Source organism: Carcharodon carcharias, chromosome 18, assembly GCF_017639515.1.
Source record: "Carcharodon carcharias isolate sCarCar2 chromosome 18, sCarCar2.pri, whole genome shotgun sequence".
NCBI classification, from domain to species: Eukaryota; Metazoa; Chordata; class Chondrichthyes; order Lamniformes; family Lamnidae; genus Carcharodon; species Carcharodon carcharias.
Window position 1 is genome coordinate 93,748,311 of NC_054484.1, and position 20,748 is coordinate 93,769,058.

At 41.3% G+C, this 20,748-nt stretch overlaps 1 protein-coding gene across 2 annotated transcripts in view; it reads right to left on the reverse strand.

Annotated features, from left to right (window-relative positions):
- LOC121290659 (plastin-2-like) overlaps window positions 1-20,748 on the reverse strand; it is a 62,389-nt gene that overhangs the window by 35,732 nt on the left and 5,909 nt on the right. For both annotated transcript variants that reach the window (XM_041211398.1, XM_041211399.1), the window contains exons 2-4: window positions 8,579-8,679; window positions 7,785-7,942; window positions 1,943-2,069 (exon numbers count right to left, since the gene is read on the reverse strand). In XM_041211398.1, coding sequence (XP_041067332.1) covers window positions 1,943-2,069; window positions 7,785-7,942; window positions 8,579-8,645 — 352 coding nt within the window. In that variant the 5' untranslated portion in view covers window positions 8,646-8,679. The remainder of the gene's footprint in view (window positions 1-1,942; window positions 2,070-7,784; window positions 7,943-8,578; window positions 8,680-20,748) is intronic.

Sequence of the window (20,748 nt, forward strand, 5' to 3'; positions counted from 1 at the left end):
ATATGTTATTAATTTATATTCAACTACCAGAAATTCATATATTAAGAAAAAGGATAGTGAGTCAAGTTTAAAAAGTAATATTTGCAAAAGGTAAAGTATTCAATTCACAGGAGTAAGTCTATTAATATTAAAGTATTGAATATGATTGAGTTCAACCACTAACAGACTGTGAACTCTGTCCTCCATATTGTATTTTTTCCCCTAGTGCCATCGGTATCTTGTTCTCGAGTTTTGCTTTCAGACAGAGCTGGCCTTTATTCTGCTATTAACACCTACTCTGGACCACTGATTTATTCTTTTACTATCATTATCACTCGCTTTGCCTTTTGTTTCAAAACATTTTTTGTAATTAAATATTTCCCACCCTGTAACCTTTCCCTGACCTTCCCTTTTGCTCCAGCTGACCCTGTCCCTTTAATCAACAGTCCAAAGCCCATGACATTTCTACCTCTCTTCAGTTCCGAAGAAGAGTCATATTGGACTTGAAACATTGGCTGGGATTTTCTGGCCCTGTCATGGCGGGACCAGCCATGGGAGATGCAGCGGCCCAGCCAAAAGCTCTTTCGGAAGGACTGGACAAACCTGGCAGCAGGCGGGGCCAGGAAATCCCGCCCATTAACTCTGCTTCTGTCTGCACAGAACAGGCCTGTTGAGTTTTTTCAGCAATTTCTGTTTTTATTTCAGACCTCTAGCATCTGCAGTACTTTACTATTATTTTAATATTAAAGTGGGGTTAGATTATGTATTTTTATATGCATCAAGCCCCATTAATGAACATATTGTCATGACTCACTGGGGATTGTGCGCTGTAATATCAAGCCCCACTGTTCCCTGAGCCACGACAAATGTGAAAAGTTTAATCAAACCACCAGATTGCCCCAATTCTACCTAACTGTTTAATATAGGTTAACAAAATACAAGCACCAGGTTTGTAAACTTAATAAGTAAATAACTGTTTATTGAATAAACTGTCATTAACCAGTGGCAAAAGAAAGAAGTATGAACTGCTAATTTCCAACTCTATAACTGAAACTGCACCCTTCTTCACAACAGTCCAACAGAAATAAAAAGATATGTTCCTTACAATATCAAAAGATTTGTGCAGGTCAGAAGATTAATACAAGTGATGAGGTTTGGCCCACCTAACCACATCTATCCAGAATGAAAAACAATCTACGGCTACCATCACACCACATGGCTTCCCCTGAATGAATGTAAGGTTTCCACCTCCATTTCCTTGGTCCAGAAGAACATTCCAAATGTTAATCACTCTAAACATGAAGAAGATCTTCCTCATACCCTTTCTCAATAATTCTTTTGCCAATTTGTTGCCTTGTACTAGTATCCGGATACAAAGACCTGAGTCTGAAAAAGAAGACTTGCCATGTGCAGATAGGAACAGACTCCTTGGAAGGAGCAGAGGCCTGTGATACAGGTATACCACATGCCACCCTGGTCCCAGCTTGTTCAACGTTTTTACATTTTCTTCAGACCAAAATCTAGTTCAATGTTAAGGTAATTAATTAAACCATAGCCATTAAATTAGCTGTTGTTTCAGGGTCCCAGGACCAGAGATAATTACAGTGGGTGTAATTTGCTGAGACTGCATTTCGACAATGCTATTGCTACATCTAGTATAGTGTCTGTACATCTACATTCTGATCCCTTACTTTAAAAGTAAACAAAGTGATCATCATTGAATTATATAGAACGCGCAGTGCAGAAACAGGACACTTGGCCCAACTAGTCCATGTTTGTGTTTAGGCTTCACATATGCCTCCTCCCACATCTCTTCATCTAACCCCATCAGAATATCCTTCTATTTTTTTCCCCTCATATGCTTGTTTAGTTTGCCCTTAAATGCATCTCTTAAAATTGTTCCAATGCACTTGTAGCAACCAACTAGAGTGCGGCATGTGATGAACGAAACACTATGAAGTACCTGAGTAGGAGTGCTGGGTTCCTTCGCTGGATTTTTCAGTTCCATGAACAGCACAGATTCCCTCCTTCTTCAAGAGTTGCTTTCTGAATGTTTTAGCAACTTCACTGCTCTTTAAACCGTAGAAAAGCTGTGAAAATACATGAGATGAGAATGAGTTCAAAGAGAACATTCCACTTCTCAACAATATTTTATTTCCTGAACTCTTTGTGTTTAATATATATTACAGAACCGTTTATTCATTTGGAGTGAAATGATTTCATTCAAATGCAGATTACATTGGGTGCATTTTGTTGTAGCAAGCATCCGTTGTTAAGACTGGCCCTTGCATGTTTAGGGTTTTTTGTGTGTCAAGGTGCTGAAATTGTGAGCTGTTAACATTGCAGTGAGGGAAATCGGCCATCTGGGACCAGAGTGAACAGGGCAAGCAACAATGTCTCTCCTTAACCAGTGGGATTGAAAGATTGTAAAATAAATAATGCAAGGTCTGAACAAGTAATTGTAACAGTAGGTGAATTCAATATCAAATCAGGCACATAAGAGAAATAAAAAGAAAGGAAAGAAATACTGGATTGACAGAGAAAGAGGGAGCGAGAAAAGAGACAGAAAGGGAAAATAAAAATTAAACTCGACATTTTTAAAATCTCCAACAAGTAAAACCTAAGGAATGAGAGTCCATACTAGTAACTGTTAATTTGCGGTGCCAGAGAGGCTCCTTGGCAATAATTAACACTTATGGGAGGGTGGGGGAAAAGGTTGTCAACAGCGTGCCATTCCGGATGGTGTAACTGGAATTGTGCGCTGACTCTGCTCTCTTGCTTTTTTCCGTTCCCACACGATTACAAATAAAATTAAAAGTGCCGGCAGCACACGTGGGAGACACGGTGGGGGAAGCTTCTCATTGGTGAAACCCGCCATCATCTGACAATACTGCATCTATGGGCGGTCTATTCAAGGACTTCCTGGTCAAACAGGGAGGATCAGCATCATGGCCATAACTTTCCTGTTCAAATGCATTTCAATTAACATAAGACTTAAGATCACAAAGTTGGTTTGGATGTATTTCAAACTTAAATTTCACTTGTAAATATTTCACATTATATTGGTTTCACTTTATTCATATGTGCATCATCATTGTTTGTTGAGACTAGCTTAGTCAGAGCACGCCTCATGGTTGGCATGCATTGATGGTTACAGGGGAGTTAGGGACATTTCTTTATTATGGAAACAACAATGTTGTGCTTTTTGTTCACTCTTTATTGAAGTTCATGTTAGTGTCCAGTGCCACCCGCCACTCTGTTGGACATGGCTGAACTTGCAGATTCCTTTCTATGCATTGTAAAGGTCATTGTCCGAGATCAATCTCAGCAGAGTAATTAAAATTTTGTAGGTGAACTCAAAGCCCTGTAAAGACTCCATCAATCAACACCTTGAGATGAACCCACGTGTGGACAGTACTGACTCACCCTTTAGGACCCTCATTTTGTTACCCTGACTGACTGTTCCCACTATCCCTCCCCCCACCACATCCAGGACACCAGACCCTTCCTCTTCCCTCCTTCATGCCTCCACACCCCACCCTCCCTCACCACTGACTCACCCTTGCCAGTCCTGAGCCTCCTTCCAAGCTGCCATTCTCCTCCACCCCTCCCTTGTGCCATAGAGTCAAATAAGGAAAACCGCTGACCTTACATACAACTGCACAAAGCTGACTGGTGCACGTCACTTTTAAACAAAAGTGAACTGGGTGCCCCTAGATTCTCATGCACCACTGATTTTTTCTTGAAGGTTGGACATAATTAAAAAATATTTTACACTAATGAATATCCATGACATGTGAAGTATGAACCCGCCACAGGCCGGCATGAGGCTCAACACACCACAAACACGCTGCTGACTTTACCTCTGCATCTCAACCTGCCCGGGAAATTGAGGTTTCGTTTCTTGCCTAATTAATTCATCCCACAAGTAACATTTCCTGCTCTTACGGGCTCCATAAAATCCATCCCCCCCCCCGCCACCCCCAACCCATCGCTCTATTAAAAGGATATCAGACTGGAATGCACAAAATGTAACTTTCTATGGCAAGTTTAATTGGTATACAATCATAGAAGTTTACGGCACAGAAAGAGGCCACTTGGCCTATCGTGTCTGTCTGTGCCGTATCTACCTGCCAAATGCAGCAACTTCATGCCATTCAATGCATTTCAGTAGTAGCAGGGCAGACATCGAGGTGAAGTTTATGTGAAGCTAACAGTGGAATGAAGTAACTTGGACAGTGACTTTCGCACTTTGTCTTTAATTACGCATCCGCCTGAAGCTGCTGCCGCACCATTTGCACATAAATAATGGCAAATGTCATTACCCTCACCGTTGCTTTAAAAGCAAAATCTGGCCCAACAAAGAAAAGGGTCGACATCTTCATTAAACTGCGAGAGGAATTTCACACCTTTGTACCTTAATATCACATGGTGCAATTTCACCCCAATTTGGTCTTTAAAATAAGCATTCCTGTTTTACAATAATATCCTCATTTCTTCCTCAGCTCCACTTTGAATTAAATTTTCAAGATTATGCACAAATAGAATTGAGTGAAGAAAAGCAGATTATTTCCAGTAACTGAACAGTTTAGAATGAAAGGCATAGATACAAGATTAAGAGATTTAGACCAGACCGTCGAAGAAACGTCCTTACAATGGTGTAAGGCTGTGGAATTCATTTCACAGATTAGTAGCTGATGCACAAAATATGTCAATGTTCAAAATTAAATTGGATATGTGAGTAAGAAATAAGGGAATAGAGTGGATAAAAGATACTTAGGCTGTTTGTTCACACTTGAAGACAATGGTAGTAGCATCTGTGCTTACAGTGGTTAGACTGCTGGTCTCCAAAGTCCCAGGAAGCTATTGTGAATGTCTGGTTATAAACAGTTATGCTTTAAACTGTCCATTTATTTCCAAGATAAAAGAGAGTTGAGGACTCAAGGATAGCTAATCAGCATTTCTAACTGGCTACTAAGGCCCATATGATTCAACTTGCTATGGAGATGGGTTTTGAGAGGGGAAGAGTTTCTAAGATATCCCTGAAAACTCACGGACATAGTTAGCTTGCTAGGATCTGGGAGGGAGGGAGCAGCTTAAGGCTGAAAGTCCTTAAGATTCACTGCGCAGGAATGTGCGTGGGAGCTTGCACTCGGATTGAAAAGATCAAATTCCTGAGGATTTGAAATAAGACTGGAAGATATGCCTAGCTTGCACTAGCAGAAGAATCACCAGGAAAAACCCTCACCGTGAAAGGCACTTCTGGGGTTAAAAATTATCAGATGGGGAGAGGAAAAAAATGGAAGTATACCCTCAGGAGCTGAGAATAACTTTGAACTGGGTCTGGCAAAATCAAATTACTTCTTAAGGGACAGTGTAAGTATAATTGTGAAGTGGGATTTTCAGTTATGTTGAAGGCTAAAGGGTAAAGTTATTTTCTGTAGTTTAATGTCATAGAGTCATAGAGGTCTAGATAGCACAGGAAAAGAGCCTTTGGCCCATCAAGTCTGCACCAGTCAAACAAGTGCCTAACTATTCTAATCCCATTTCCCAGCACTAGGCTCATGGCCTTGTATGCCATGGCATCGCATGTGCACATCCAAATACTTCTTAAATGTTATGAGGGTTTCTGCCTCTACTACCCGTTAAGGCAGTGAGTTCCAGATTCCCACCATCCTCTGGGAGAAAATATTCTTCCTCACATCCCCTCTAAACCTCCTGCCCATTACCTTAAATCTGTGCCCCCTGGTTATTGATCCCTCCACCAAGGGGAACAGTTCCTTCCTGTCTACGCTATCTATGCCCCTCATAATTTTATACACCTCAATCATGTCCCCCCTCAATCTCTTCTGCTCCAGGGAAAATAACCCCAGTCTATCCAACATAGGCAACATCCTGGTAAATCTGCTCTACACTCTCTCTAGTGCAATCACATTCTTCCTATAATGTGGATTCCAGAACTGCATGCAATACTCTAGCTGGGGCCTAACAGTGTTTTATACAGTTCCAATATAACCTCCCTGCTCTTAAATTCTATACCTCGGCTAAAAAAGGCAAGTATCCCATATGCCTTCTTAACCACCTTATCTACCTGTCCCGCTACCTTAAGGGACTGGTGGACATGTATAAGTTGCCTACACCGATTGTGTTTCGTCAATGTTGCTCCTAGTTTGTTTGTTACAGTAAAAGTCTCAAAACATGAAATCTTGTCCTATAATCCTTTCAGATATTTATTGGAAGCTCAAATTTCTTTTTAAACGTTACTGGTCTCTGTGAGCATCGTAACAGATAGCACCTTTAATGTAGTGAAACATCCTAAGAGGCTTCACCAGAGTGATTATCAAGCAAAATTTGAACCTAAGTCATATAAAAAGGTGTTAGGATAGGTGACAATCTCAGAGGTTTGTAGGACTGGAGGAGGTTAGAGAGATAGGGAGAAGTGAAGCCAATGTTGGAGGGGTGGGGGGGAAATCTGAAAACAAGGATGAGAATTTTAAAAGCGGTAGGCTGCCAGACTGAGAGCCTCTGTAAGTCTGCAAGCATGGAGATGATGGGTGAATGGGACATGGTGCGAGTTATGATACAGGTAGCAGAGTTTTGGATGAGTTTGAGGTTATGGGGGGGTTGTGTAAGGTGGGAATCTGGAGCATTGGAATACTTGAATCGAGGGGCAACAAAGGCATGGATGAGAGATTCAGAAGCAGATGAGAGTGAAGGGTGAGGAATGAAGAAGGTCAATGTCACGGAAATGGGAGTAGGCAGTCTTGGTGATGGAGGGGATATGTGGTCAGAAGCATAGCTCAAGGCCAAATTAGATGCCACAGTTGCCAACAGTCTGGTTCAGCCTCAGAAAGTTGCCAGGGGGAGGGATGGAGTTGGCGTCTAGGGAATGGAGTTTGTGGCAGGGCCCACAAACAATGGCGTTGGCCTTAGCAATATTCAATTAGTTGAAATTGCTGCTTATCAAGTACTGGTTGTCAGACGAGCAGCATGACAAATCATAGACAGTGGAGGGGCTGAGAAAAGTGGTGACGTTGTAACTTCCGTGTATTTCTACATGAGCCCCTTTCTCTGAAATCAAAATTGTTTCTGGTTCTACAACCTTTTATCCTCTTATTATTACCAGATTTCCCATACTCCTAGTCACATAATTCATCTCCCACTATGAACAACATATACACCTCTTCATTGGTTAGTAATTCAATGTACAGACAAAGTAGGGGAAAGTGTTTTGAAGACTATAATTCAAGAGTTCAAGAATTGTACTATATTTAATGATTAATTTGTTTTAAGTTCAGGAAGTATTTAATTTTAATTTTAGGAAGTATGACATTCCACAGTTTGAAGGAAAGTATGGCAAACATAAGATCACATGCTAACTTCAGAAAAATTATATTATAGCAAGGGCTAGATTATTAACTCCTTTCTTGCCTATGTCAAACTATATCTGTCCTTCAGATGAGATATTAGTGTTAAAGATTCCATGGCACTATTTGAAGAGGAGTAGGGGTGTAATCCCTGCTGTCCTGGTCAATATACATCTCTCAGCCAACATCACTAAACAAAAAAGGTTATCTGCTCAATTTTTATTGCTGCTCGTGGGCCTTGTTGTCCACAAATTTACTGTCCCATTAACTACATTATAATAAAGTGTCTGCAATTCAGAAGTATTTCATTGGCTGTAAAACCCCTTGGGATGTCCCAAATTCTTTCCTTCTTGGTATTCGTTTAATAGCAATGGGGTTTTAACAATAATTTTCAAGAACATAGCCAAAAATAATTGAAAAAGATACGTAGTGACTTACTCCAATAAAGTCTTCAAAAGTGATCTGGCCCTTCTGACTTCCAGAGGCCATTAGCTCATCTTTTATTTCTCGTACTTTGTGGCCTGGTAGTTGTAGATTTGCTTCTTTCAAGAGATTGTGGAGTTCATTGTTGTCAATGTATCCAGAGTTATCAATGTCTGAAAAGGAAAAGACCCAATTAAAGCTTGTAAAATCTTTTTTTATAAAAAGGTTAGGACTTGCCCCATCAAGCCTATTCCTATACCTGAGTATTAGACATCTGGGCCTAAGGTTTGTGTTTTCGATTTAATCTGCCATGTGTGTTTTGCTCCATGTTTCTGTTCAAATTTATTTACATACTGCTAAACATAAAATGACATTTGAAAGTACAGCCAAATCCTAGACCATCTGGCATGTGTCCCCTGCTGTCTCCATCAACTTTGCTTTGAGATAGTTCTGGGGATGATGGAGTGGGATTGGAAGTGGAGGAAGGGAGTGGGAGGGGTACACAACTGGCAGGCACCAATATAGGGCCAACTGAATATTGAGTCACCTGCCCAGAAATATTCAGAGAGAATGGAGCAGATCAATTTTCTACTAGCTGAAGGTTGGTTTGTATGACCAACAAAGAGAGTGGTAGCTCCAGCGAAAGATGGACCCATCTTCAAACTGAGAGTAATAAAACATCGGTGACATGTTCCAAACACTTGACTTAACCTGGGGTACAATCAATGCACCTTCAGTTCAGTTAGACAGTCACTCAGTTGTCCCTTCCCAAGTAACTAATGCTAAAGTTACATCATTAGGTTACTCACCAAATTTTGAAAATGCAACTCTAAGGTCTTCCAACTCTTCATCGGGGATCTGTGCTGTTTCTGCCATATTCCTCTAATAGCTTTGATACAAGCAAACAAATCTGAAAACAAAATTGGAATATTTAGCTTTTACTTTCATATTCGTAGTCAATAGATGTAATTTCTCTCAACAGTCCTCATTTCTACTATTTACTCTGAATAGTCCAGAAATACTTAACACAAGAAAACAAACAGATTATTTTCCTTTCTCTCAGCTAATTATTTCTGCTCTTGGGTCATAATCTTACAAATCCCTCTTTCTGTCCTATGATTTGAAACAACAAAAGAAAACATAGTCATAACAACAGCAGCAGGAAGTGCATAAGTACAGCACTTTACACATCCTGATCACCCTAAGGCAATTCACAGCCAATTTGCACACAGCAATGTCCCAGAGACCTCAATGAGATAAATGTTTAATTAAAGCAAAATACTGTGGTTGCTGTAAATCTGAAATAAAAACAGAAAATGCTGGAAAAACTCAGCAGGTCTGACAGCATCTGTGGAGACAGAAACAAAGTTAATGTTTCGAGGCCCTATGACTGTTCTTCAGACTCATCATCAGCAGCAGAATTGTATTGCACCACAAGCTGTAAACTCATGGTTTGGCATATCCCTTAATCTACCATCAATCCTGGTTCAATGGGGAGTACAGAAGGGCATGCCAGGAGCAGAACCAGACATTCCTAAAAATAAAGTCCCAAAATGATAAAACGACAACACAGGAACATGTTTAAACAGTGGAAGCAGCATGCTATAGACAGAACTAAGTGATCCCACAACCAATGGATCAGATCAAAGCTCTGCAGTCCGGCCACATCCAGTCATGAATGGTGGTGGACAGTTAGAGACCTAATGGGAAAAGGGGGTTTCAGGAATACGCCATTCTCAATGATGGGGAAGCCCACCACGTCAATGCAAAAGGCAAGGGTGAAGTGTTTGCAACAATTTTTAGCCAAAAGAGCCAAGTAGATGATCCATATTGGGCGCCTGGTGAGGTCCCCGGCATCACAGATGCCAGTCTTCAGCCTATTTAAGACCATAAGACGTAGGAGCAGAAATTAGGCCAATCAGCCCATCGAGTCTGCTCCGCCATTCAATCATGGCTGAAAAGTTTCTCAAACCCATTCTCCCGCCTTCTCCCCGTAACCTTTGATCCCCTTACCAATCAAAAACCTATCTATCTCAGTCTTAAATACACTCAATCACCTGGTCTCCACAGCCTTCTGTGGCAATGAATTATAGATTCACCACTCTCTGCTAAAGAAGTTTCTCCTCATCTCTGTTCTAACAGGTCTTCCCTTTACTCTGAGGCTGCCCTCGGGTCCTGGTCTCTCCTACTAATGGAAACATCTTCCCCACGTCCACTCTATTCAGGCCTTTCAGTATTCTGTAAGTTTCAATCAGATGCCCCCTCATCCTCCTAAACTCCATCGAGTATAGACCCAGAGTCCTCAAATGTTCCTCATATGTTAAGCCTTTCATTCCTGGGTTCATTCTTGTGAACCTCCTCTACACCCTCTCCAGGGCCAGCACATCCTTCCTGAGATATAGAGCCCAAAATTGCTCTCAATATTCTAAATGTGGTCTGACCAGAGCCTTATAAAGCCTCAGCAGCATATCCCTGCTTTTATATTCTAGTCCTTGATTCACTTCACGTGATATCAAGAAATAGCTGTGTGCACTGGAAACAGCAAAGACAATATTGCAGCTCCAGGACTAGTCATGCCCCTAGCCAAGCTGTTACAGTATAGCTACAACACTGGCACCTGCCCAACAATTGGGAAAATTGCCCAGGTATGTCCTAGCCACAAAACTGGACAAATCCAATCTAGTTAATTACCTCCTCATCAGCCTACTTTTCATCAATAAAGTGATGGAAGGTGTCATTGGCAGTGCTATCAAGCAGCACTTATACAGCAATAACATGTTCACTGATAAACAGTTTGAGTTCTGTCAGGGTCACAAAAGAGTTGAATTTCAGAGGTGAGGTGAGGGTGACTGCCTTTGATATTAAGACACCATTTGACAGAATCTGCTATCAAGAAGCCTGAGTAAAACTGAAGTTTTACTAAAGTGCATGAGAATCAGGGGGAAACTCTCTACTGGTTGGAGTCATACCAAGCATAGAGAAATATGCTTGTGGCTGTTGAAGCCCAATCACCTTAACCCCAGGACATCACCACATATTACAGCCTTGGTTCGAACATGGACAAAAGAACTGAACTCCTGTGGTGAGGTGAGAGTGACCGCCCTTGACATCAAGGAAGCAATTGACCAAGTGTGGTATCAAGACTAGCAAAACTGGAGTCAATGGGAATCAAGGGGAATATTCTCCACTGGTTGGAGTCATACCTAGCACAAAGGAAGATGGTTGTGGTCATTGGAGGTCAATTATCTCAGTTCCAGGGCATCACTACAGGAGTTCCTCAGGGTAGTGTCCTAGGCCCAACCATCTTCAGTTGCTTCATCAATGACATTTCTTCCATCCTAAGGTCAGAAGTGGGGATGTTCGCTGATGATTGCACAATGTTCAGCACCATTTACGACTACTCAGATGCTGAAGCAGACAATGTCCAAATGAAGATGACTAGGACAATATCCAGGCTTGGGTTGACAAGTGGCAAGTAACATTCACGCCACATAAGTGCCAGGCAATGACCATCTTCAACAAGATAGAATCCAACCATCACCCCTTGACATTCACTGGCATTACCATCGTTGAGTCCCCAACTATCAACATCATGGGAGGGGTTACCATTGACCAGAAACTGAACTGGAATAGTCATCTAAATACCATGGCCACAATAGCAGGTCAGAGGCTTGGAATCCTGCAGCGAGTAACTCACTTCCCAAAGCCTGTCCACCATCTACAAGGTACAAATCAGGAGTGTGATGGAATACTCTCCAATTACCTGGACTGCAGCTCCAGCAACTCACAAGAAGCTTGACACCATCCAGGACAAAGCAGCCCGCTTGATTGGCATCCCATCCAGAAACATTCACTCCCTCCACCAATGCACAGTGGTGGCAGTGTGTACCACCTACAAGATGAACTTCAGAAACTCACCAAGCCTCCTTTGACTGCACTTTCCAAACCCACGACCGCTACCATCTAGAAGGACAAGGGGAGCAGATACATGGGACACCATCACCTGTAAGTTCCCCTCAAAGCCACTCACTATCCTGACTTGGAAATATATTGTCGTTCCTTCACTGTCGATGAATCAAAATCCTGGAAATCTCTCCCTAACAGAACTGTGGCTGTACCTACATCACATGGACGAGAGCAGTTTAAGAAGTCAACTCACCACCACCTTCTCAGGGGCAATTATGGATGGACAATAAAAGCTGGCACATCCAATGAATGAATACAAGGTTCCTCAGAGCAGTGTTCTAGGCTCAACCATCTTGAGTTGTTTCAACAATGATTTTCCCTCCATTATTATGCCAGAAGTGGGAATGTTTGCTGATGATTGCACAGTGTCAATCCATTTCCAATTCCTCAGATACTAAAGCAGTCCATGCTTGCTTGTAGTAAGACCTGGACAGGATTGGCCTGATACATGCCAAGTATCATTTGTGCTACACAAGTGCTAGGCAATGACCATCTCCAACAAGAGGGTCTAAACACCTCCCCTTGACATTCAACAGCGTTACCACCATTGAATCCCCACTATCACATTCTGGGAATCAAAATTGACCAGAAACATAGAGCAGAATTTTATGGCCCCCATCACAGCGGGGGTGGGGCCAGAAATTGCGGTGAGCTGTTCAAAACTCCATTGATAACAGAAGATCCCTCCGGTGGGAGGGGGCGTAAAATTCCGCCCATAACCAGGCCAGTCACATAATTACTGTGGCTACAAGAGCTGGCCAGAAACTAGGAATTCTGCAACGACTGGATCAGTTCCTTAGTCCCTAAAGCCTTTCCACCATCTACAAGGTCCGAGTGTGGAGTGTGATTGAATACTCTCCAATAGCCTGGATAAATGTAGCTCTATCAACACTTAAGAACACCTCCAGGACAAAGCAATTCACTTGAGTGGCACTCTATCCATTACCTTAAACATTCATCCACTCTACTACCACTGCACCATGGCTTCAATGCATACCATCTACAAGATGTACTGCAGCAGTTCACCACGGTTTCTTTGACAGCACCACAGAACACCTCAGTCTCTAACACCTGCACAAACAAGGGCAGCAGGTGCATGGGAACACCACCAACCACAAGTTCCCCTCAAAGTCACACGACAAGCTAACTTGGAACTATATCGCCATTCCCTCATTGTGGCTGCTACTTCCTCCCCAACAGCACTGTGGGGAGCACCTCCACTACACGGATTGGAGTGGGGTAATTAGGAATGGGCGTTAAATGCTGGCTTTGCCAGCAATGCGCACATCCTACCAGTGGATAAAAAGCACAAATAACAAGTGCAGGGAATTTAAACAAAACACTGAGCTGCTATTCGAATCTTTCTAATATGAAATTTAGCACAGAAAGAACCCAGAAGTATGTCCCACCGACTCACTGTTGCTAAGGTAACAAAGTCACTTTTACTCCCTTGCACACAACTGCTACAGATTCTCTTTCACCCACTGGAACATTCTCTGTTTCTCTTTTCATAATTCTTTCAAAAGAGTATTTCTTTCCTTTCTAAACAGACCACCCAAATGACAGATAGATTTGTAATCAGTAAACATCTCAATCAGTCCATGCACTGTAACAAGGCTATCCTGAGGTTGCATCATAGCCACACTTCAGAAGTTGTCTGTAAAAATATCTTTAGCCCTGAATGTATTATATTTTTCTGTAGGTTGTAAACCCATTCCATAAAATAAATATTCTATTCCACATAAAACACGGACACAAAAGCTGAATTCCAGAGTGGAAGGATGAGAGACTGCCCTTGGGCTCATGGCATAATTTGATCGAGTGTGGCACCAAGGAACTTGAGTAAACTTCAGGTCAATGTTGATCACAGGGGGACAAGCAGTGCTTGGCACATAGCAAGATGGCTGTTGTTGTTGAAAGCCAATCGTCTCAGCCCTAGAATGTCATTGCAGAAGTTGCTCAGAGAAATTCCCAACCATCTTCATCAATGCAGCTGCTTTATCAATGACAATGGTCAGAGGTGGAGATGTTTGCTGATGATTGCATAGTGTTATATTCCTCAGATAATGTAGCATGTGACCACATGCAGCACAACCTGAACAATTTCTAAGCTTGGGCTTATAAGTGGCAATTAGTATTCATGCCACACAAAGTGCCAATGACCATAACCAACGAGAGAGGATCTAACCACCTCCCTTTGCTATTCAATGGCATTACTTTCACCAACAACATCCTTTCCATTATCACTGATTAGAAACTGAACTCAACCATGTACAGCGGATTAGAGGCTACAACGAGTGCATCACCTCATTACTCCCTAAAGCCTTTCCACCACCTACAAAAGCATAAATCAGGGTTGCAATGGGATATGTTCCATTTGCCCAAGGGGTGCACCAGGACCGTCACCCATTATGTAGGACAAAGCAGTCCATTTGATTAGCACCTCATCCACTCCCATCACCCTCAGTGCATCATGGTTGCAATGTTTACTTTTGTTATTCATTGGATGTGGGTGGTCGCTAGCTAGGCTAAATTTATTGCCCATCCCTAATTGCCCTTGAGCTGCCTTCTTAAGCCACTGCAGTCCATGTGGTATTGGTCCAATTTTATGTAGGTTTGATACGATGATTTCCTTCCCAAAAAGGCCAGATGGGTTTTTACAACAATCGATGTCATTAGACTTTTAGTTCCAGATTTTTATTGAATTCAAATTCCAGTATCTGCCATGGGGGGGGGATTTGAATCTGGGTCCCCAGAGCATTATCCTGGGTCTCTGGATTACAAGTCCAGTGACAATACCATTATGCCACAGCCTCCCCACTTCAGGATGCATTGCAGCAACTTGCCAAGTTTTCTTTGGCAGCACCTTTCAAACCTGTGAACTCCGCCACCTGGAAGGACAAGGACAGCAGATACATGGGAACATCAACTCCAAGTCACACACTAGCCTGACTTGGAACTATATTGCTGTTCCCTTATTGTCACTGGGTCAAATCTTGGAACTCCCCACCTAACAACTGTGTGGGAATGCCTTCACCACATGAATTGCAACGGTTCAAGAAGAAGGCCTATCACCACCTTCTCAAGGGCAGCTCAGGATGGCCAATAAATGCCTTGCCATTGACACTGAATACCATGATTGAATCAAAAAATGGAAAAACTGCAGTAAAGTGAACATTTTATTTCTGAGGAAACGTGAAACATGCAGAAAATAAAATTATTCCCTAAATGCAATCAGTGATTGAAAAAGAAATAATTAATCCTTTTAATTGGTCTATTGGTGCTCAAGCAAAACACTTAAGGGATTAAAAGGTCCCAGTACCACATGAGATGCATTGCATATTGTGCATTGTCAAACCCATTTTTAGTGCACTCGGATGTAATTGAAACTGCATGCCTCAAAACAGCTGTTAAAGAAGTTAATGGAATGGCACGATTTTAGTGAAATTACTACCTGGTTGTCAATGGCTTAGCTTCTGGTGCTTAGTAGACGAGGAACAGGGGGAGGCACGGCCTTTCACTTAAATGGAAGCAGCATCATCAATCATAAAGGAATTAGTTTCAAAGCTGCTGCAAGTGTGGTAGTGATCTCTAATTTGGAAACAAATTCTTGATGCACAGGCTTAGAATTTACAGCATACTGATAGACATGTGACAACATCTTAATTTTGGTTAGGTGCAAACAATAAGACTCAGGGAAAAATAGCTCACACGAACGCTATCACAAATGAGGAGGTGTGCCAAAAAAGCTACATTTCCTATCTCACCTCCTATATTAAGAATATTCTCACTTCATGAGCCACAGATTTGTTTGAAAATGACTTGCGGCTGTTTTAAATTCTTACACATTCTACATATGTAATCCAGCTCGGCAGGAGACAGGAGATTGTGAGAGCCCTTGAATTCAGAATTTAATTCAGAAATATGTATCACGTAATTGAAATAGTGTCTTTTATGTGAAAAAAACCAGTCACCTGCATCACGCAGCGCTGTAGTGTGACAACTTCAAAATTAAAAAGAAGTGTTCCTTGAATGAATTACCCTAATTTTTTATCATGTAATAAATCTCAAAATGCTTTAATGTACTAATGATGTAGAAATGAGAGCACTTCCTCCAAAATGGGAGGCATAATCTGTAATTTATTAAAATTCCTATATCTGCATGTACTTATTGCCAACCTTTTCACTATAAATTATGTCCACATTTATAAAGTGAACTACCTATGTAAAAACTTGTCATGGTGCAATTATACTCTGCCCTCCTAATGGAAGCACTGCTGTGCCACTACTGACAAGAAGGTGTAATTACAGATAAATAAAGGTGACACATTTACATGGCAGTTAAAAATTAAAAATCTGGATCTAAAAATTTTGAATTGAAATATACATATATATAAAAAGTTTAAAATGGGAATTGAATTAAATCATCACACTCTGTTACAATTATCTAACCCAGTTCACCTAAATATTACACTTGATCCTGACTTGCTGTGTAGACATGCCACATTAGATTGCGCAATGTATTTCCAAAAACACAACAAGGGAAGCTGTGTACATTACAGTTATTCTCTAGAAAGAGGATATCTTTGCAAGCTTAGCTGTGCATTAGGATGCAATTTTAATTTGTGTTGAATATTGCTGAAAAAGTCATGTTGAAGCTTTTCACCTTGCGCTCATCAGGACACTTCACAAGAATACCAATATAAGGGGAAAAACAACAATTTATACTGTATGAGAAGAGACTGCTGAATGATTGGCAAAGTGGACTCTGATTGGTAGAGGTGTTGCCATTGAGAATGCACCAGTGATGGTGACTGACAGTTAAATGCCAAACATTGTTTGAAATTTAAACCAGGCAGTTTGATGCTGATTGGTCAAGGCATTGCCCTGAGGAATGAGTCAGCGAATGGTTGTCACTTATACAACCATTCACTTGTTTATTCCTCAGAGCAATGCCTTGACCAATCAGCATCAAACCGCCTGGTTTAAATTTCAATGTTTGGCAGTTAACTGTCAGTCACCATCACTGGTGCATTCTCAATGGCAGTGCCTCTACCAATCAGAGTTCACCTGCCAACCAATCAGCAGTCTCTTCTCATACAGTATAAAGTGTTGTTTTCCCCTTATATTGGTATTCTTGCAAAGTGTCCTGATGAGTGAAAGATGAAAAGCTTTGCTATGTCTCTTTTTTCAGCAATATTCAAGTTCTGTACTACCAAATGACTATTTGTTTTGAATGGTTAACATAGTTTGGGAATAATTGAAAAGCAGTTTTAACTTCCTCCGTGCTCCTAAAAATATATGCATTTTTCACAAGTTGCAAATGAAAACTGCTAAATAAACCAAACTGTTTCATCTACATAGATTCATTACTGCACTCCAAATTAGATAATGTTGCACGATCTAGTGGTGATAAGCAGCTAGAAAAAAACAATGCTTTATCAAGACTTCAGAGCTATATCTCTTGTTTGTCTGGACCTCATTTCCAGATTTGGAGTGGAGCGGATAGACACAATAAAAAAATCAATGAAATTGTTTACTTCCAATAGGCTTCTGTTTTTATGTTTCTGATGTGATATTAACAGCTATATTGTGGCAAGTGACTGCCCTTGACATCAAGGCAGCATTTGACTGAGTGTGGCATCAAGAAGGCCTAGCAAAACTGGAGAAAGCTCTCCACTGATTGGAGTAATACGTAGCACAAAGGAAGATGGTTGTGGTTGTAGGAGGTCAATCATCTCAGTCCCAGGACATCACTTCAGGCATTCCTCAGGGTAGTGTCCCAGGCCCAACCATCTTCTGCTGCTGCATCAATGACCTGAGGATGTAGTTGTGATGATGTTCGCTGATGATTGCACAATGTTCAGCATTATTTGCGACTCCTCAGATACTGAAGCAGTCTGAGCCCATATGCAGCAAGACCTGGACAATATCCAGGCTTGGGCTGACAGGTGGCAAGCAACATTCGTGCCACACAAGTGCCAGGCAATGACCATCTCCAACAAGAGGGAATCTAACCATCTCCTCTTGACATTCAATGGCATCACCATTGCTGAATCCCCCATTACCAACATCCTGGGAGTTACCATCGACCAGAAACTGAACTAGACCAGCCATATAAATTCTGTGGCTATAATAGGTCAGGGGCTGGGAATTCTACAGAGAGTAACTCACCTCCTGACTCCCCAAAGCCTGTCTACCATCTACCAGGCACAAGTCAGGATTGTGATAAATACTCTCCACTTTCCTGGATGAGTGCAGCTCCATCAACACTCAAGAAGCGCAACACCATCCAGGACAAAGCAGCTCGCTTGATTGGCACCACATCAACCACTCCAACATTTCCTCCACCACTGACACCTAGTGGCAGCAATGGGTACCGTCTACAAGGTGCACTGCAGCAACTCACAAAGGCTCCATTGACAGCACCTTCCAAACCCCTGACCTGTACCAACTAGAAGGACAAGGGCAGCTAACACATGGGAACACCACTACCTGCAAGTCCCCCTCCAAGCCACCATCCTGACTTGGAAATATATCGCCATTGCTTCATTGTCACTGCGTCAAAATCCTGGAACTCCCATCTTAACAGCACTGTGGGTGTACCTACACCACATGGACTGCAACAGTTCAAGAAGGCAGCTCACCACCACCTTCTCCAGGGCAATTATGGATAGGCAAAAAAATGCTGGCCCAGCCAATAACGTCACACCCCGTGAAATAATTTTAAAAATGATAAATAATTGTGTTGCTCTACTTGATGTGAGAGAGAAAGAGAGAGTGAGAGAGAGAGGAGAGACTATTTAGGTTCCAGGGAAGTAGGTGGTGGGACAATAAAATCTACCAGTAGGAAAGTCAATTTTCAATATAAATCTGTGCCAGTCTTTAACAGAGCAGTTTCCACAGTGTTTTAACACAAGGCTCTTGCACAAAAAATAATAATTTTGAAAACATTTTGCAAAATCTCATTAAAAATATTGTTGGGACTTGGCTCATCGTTGCTTTGGTCTGCCCAAAGTTTTAACTTTCATTCTCAAACTATGGTCAGTAACATGGAATTGGAATGGTTCAGTTTCCAGACCAATAGGGTGGTTACTTGTTACCTACCTGGTGATAAGTTCTTTTGGGGGTGTGACCTACAGATTTGGTCAAAAACCTGTTCCAATAGCTTCTTTGTTTTTTTTTAAAAGAAATCTGGAGGTCATGAAAGGCACCATATCAATGCAAGTCTTTCCATCTTTTCTTTGCATAATCTATGAGCCTGGGCTGAAAGCTATGCAGCAGTACAATTGACATTTTTTGAGCTGATTGCCTACATTAACAATGTCACATTAGTATAACCCATTGAATGACAATTTGTTACTAATTTGATGAGTTTTATTTCCATGCTACCTTTGCTCCTTTTTATTTTTGTGTTTAACTTTTGGTTTTTCGATTGGCCGATTTAAGATTCAAGAAATTCTCTCCACCTCCTTGCTTAAAATCTGCTTTTTTTTATCCTTTGTAACTCCCCCCACCCCCAACCCCCACTACTACAGTTAACCCCCAAATACACATAGTTTGTAGTCAGAGAGCTGTTGTGAGTTAGATGCCGATCAGAATCATTCTTAAGCATCAAATATTTGCAAAGATCTATCTTTATTTTCATGACATGTTTGAGTACACAATAAATTATGAGGTACACCATCTCATTTCAAAACTGACAAATGAGATTGATGCTAACTTTTTCCTCATCCAATTCAAAATCAATATCTCCTTCACACTTTGGTGCAATTCTGATCAGCTATGAGCCTTCTTACAAGAATAAACTGACGTTTTTCCAGAGTTCAGAGACTATATAAAGATTGATGCCAACAGTTATTCATTCCAGATGTTTGCTGTCAGATTCTAACGTAGATCATGAAAAATTAAATAGGTAATTTGTCAGATTCCATTGCACAAAATATGGACCCAAATGTATTGGATGTGTAGCAGACATCTATAAATTTAGATGTCTCTATTTGTCTGTTAAAAAAGCAGTAATCTCATGAACAACAAACTCATTTTTAAAGCATATAGGCGTACAATGACTCTCAGTAGAAGTTATTAATTCTGAACATTTGCAGAATAGTGTTAATTTAGTTGCAGGGGTCCTGGTGCAATATAGATCATACAATTCACTCCTGTCAATTCCAAGTGATTTAATTTAGATTGCAACTCAAGTCAAGTTGATATTGTATAAAAACCACAATCCTGTGTTGTTTTATTAAAATGGCTCAAATCACTCCATTGTATAATTCAAGCCTTTTCAAAGCAAAAAATAGACTTCTGAGTAAAGTTAAGGAACCAATAAAGAAAGGATTTGCATTTATAAAGCATAACCTCAGGATGTCCCAAGGCACTTTAAAACCAATGACATACTTTCTGAGGCGTGGTCATTGTTGTAATATGGGGAACGTGGCAATCTACATGAACACTGCAAGGACCCACAAATGAGAATAACAGATTATCTGTTTTTTTAGTTATGTTGCTTAAAGGTATATGTTGGCCCAGGGGAGGGCCTTTTCTTCAAAATAGTGGCGTGGGATTTTTTACTTGCATCCAAGAGGGCAGAGAGACCTTTGTTTAATGCTTCACCTAAAAGACTGTATCTCCAAATGTACAGTACTCCCTCCGTGCTGCGCTGGAGTGTCAGCCTGGCTTGTGTACTCAACTCTCATGTGTAGGACTTGAACCCACAACCTTCTGACTCAAAGTCAAGAGTACTGCTACTGAACTACAGCTGATCAAAATAGAGCATTACCAAAATGTGTAGATAACGGGCAGGATTTTCTAGCCCCTCCAGCAACAGGCATCGTCATGGGTAGGACAGAGAAATTTGGAGAGTGGACAAAAGTAAATCGACTTTTGGGTGTTCTCCAAATTCTCTCGTCCCACCCCCTACAATGCCTGCTGCTGGCGGGGCTGGAAAATTCTGGCTGACATCTTTGCAAATTTCTCAAACTTATCAATAAATGTGAATGAATTTAATAAC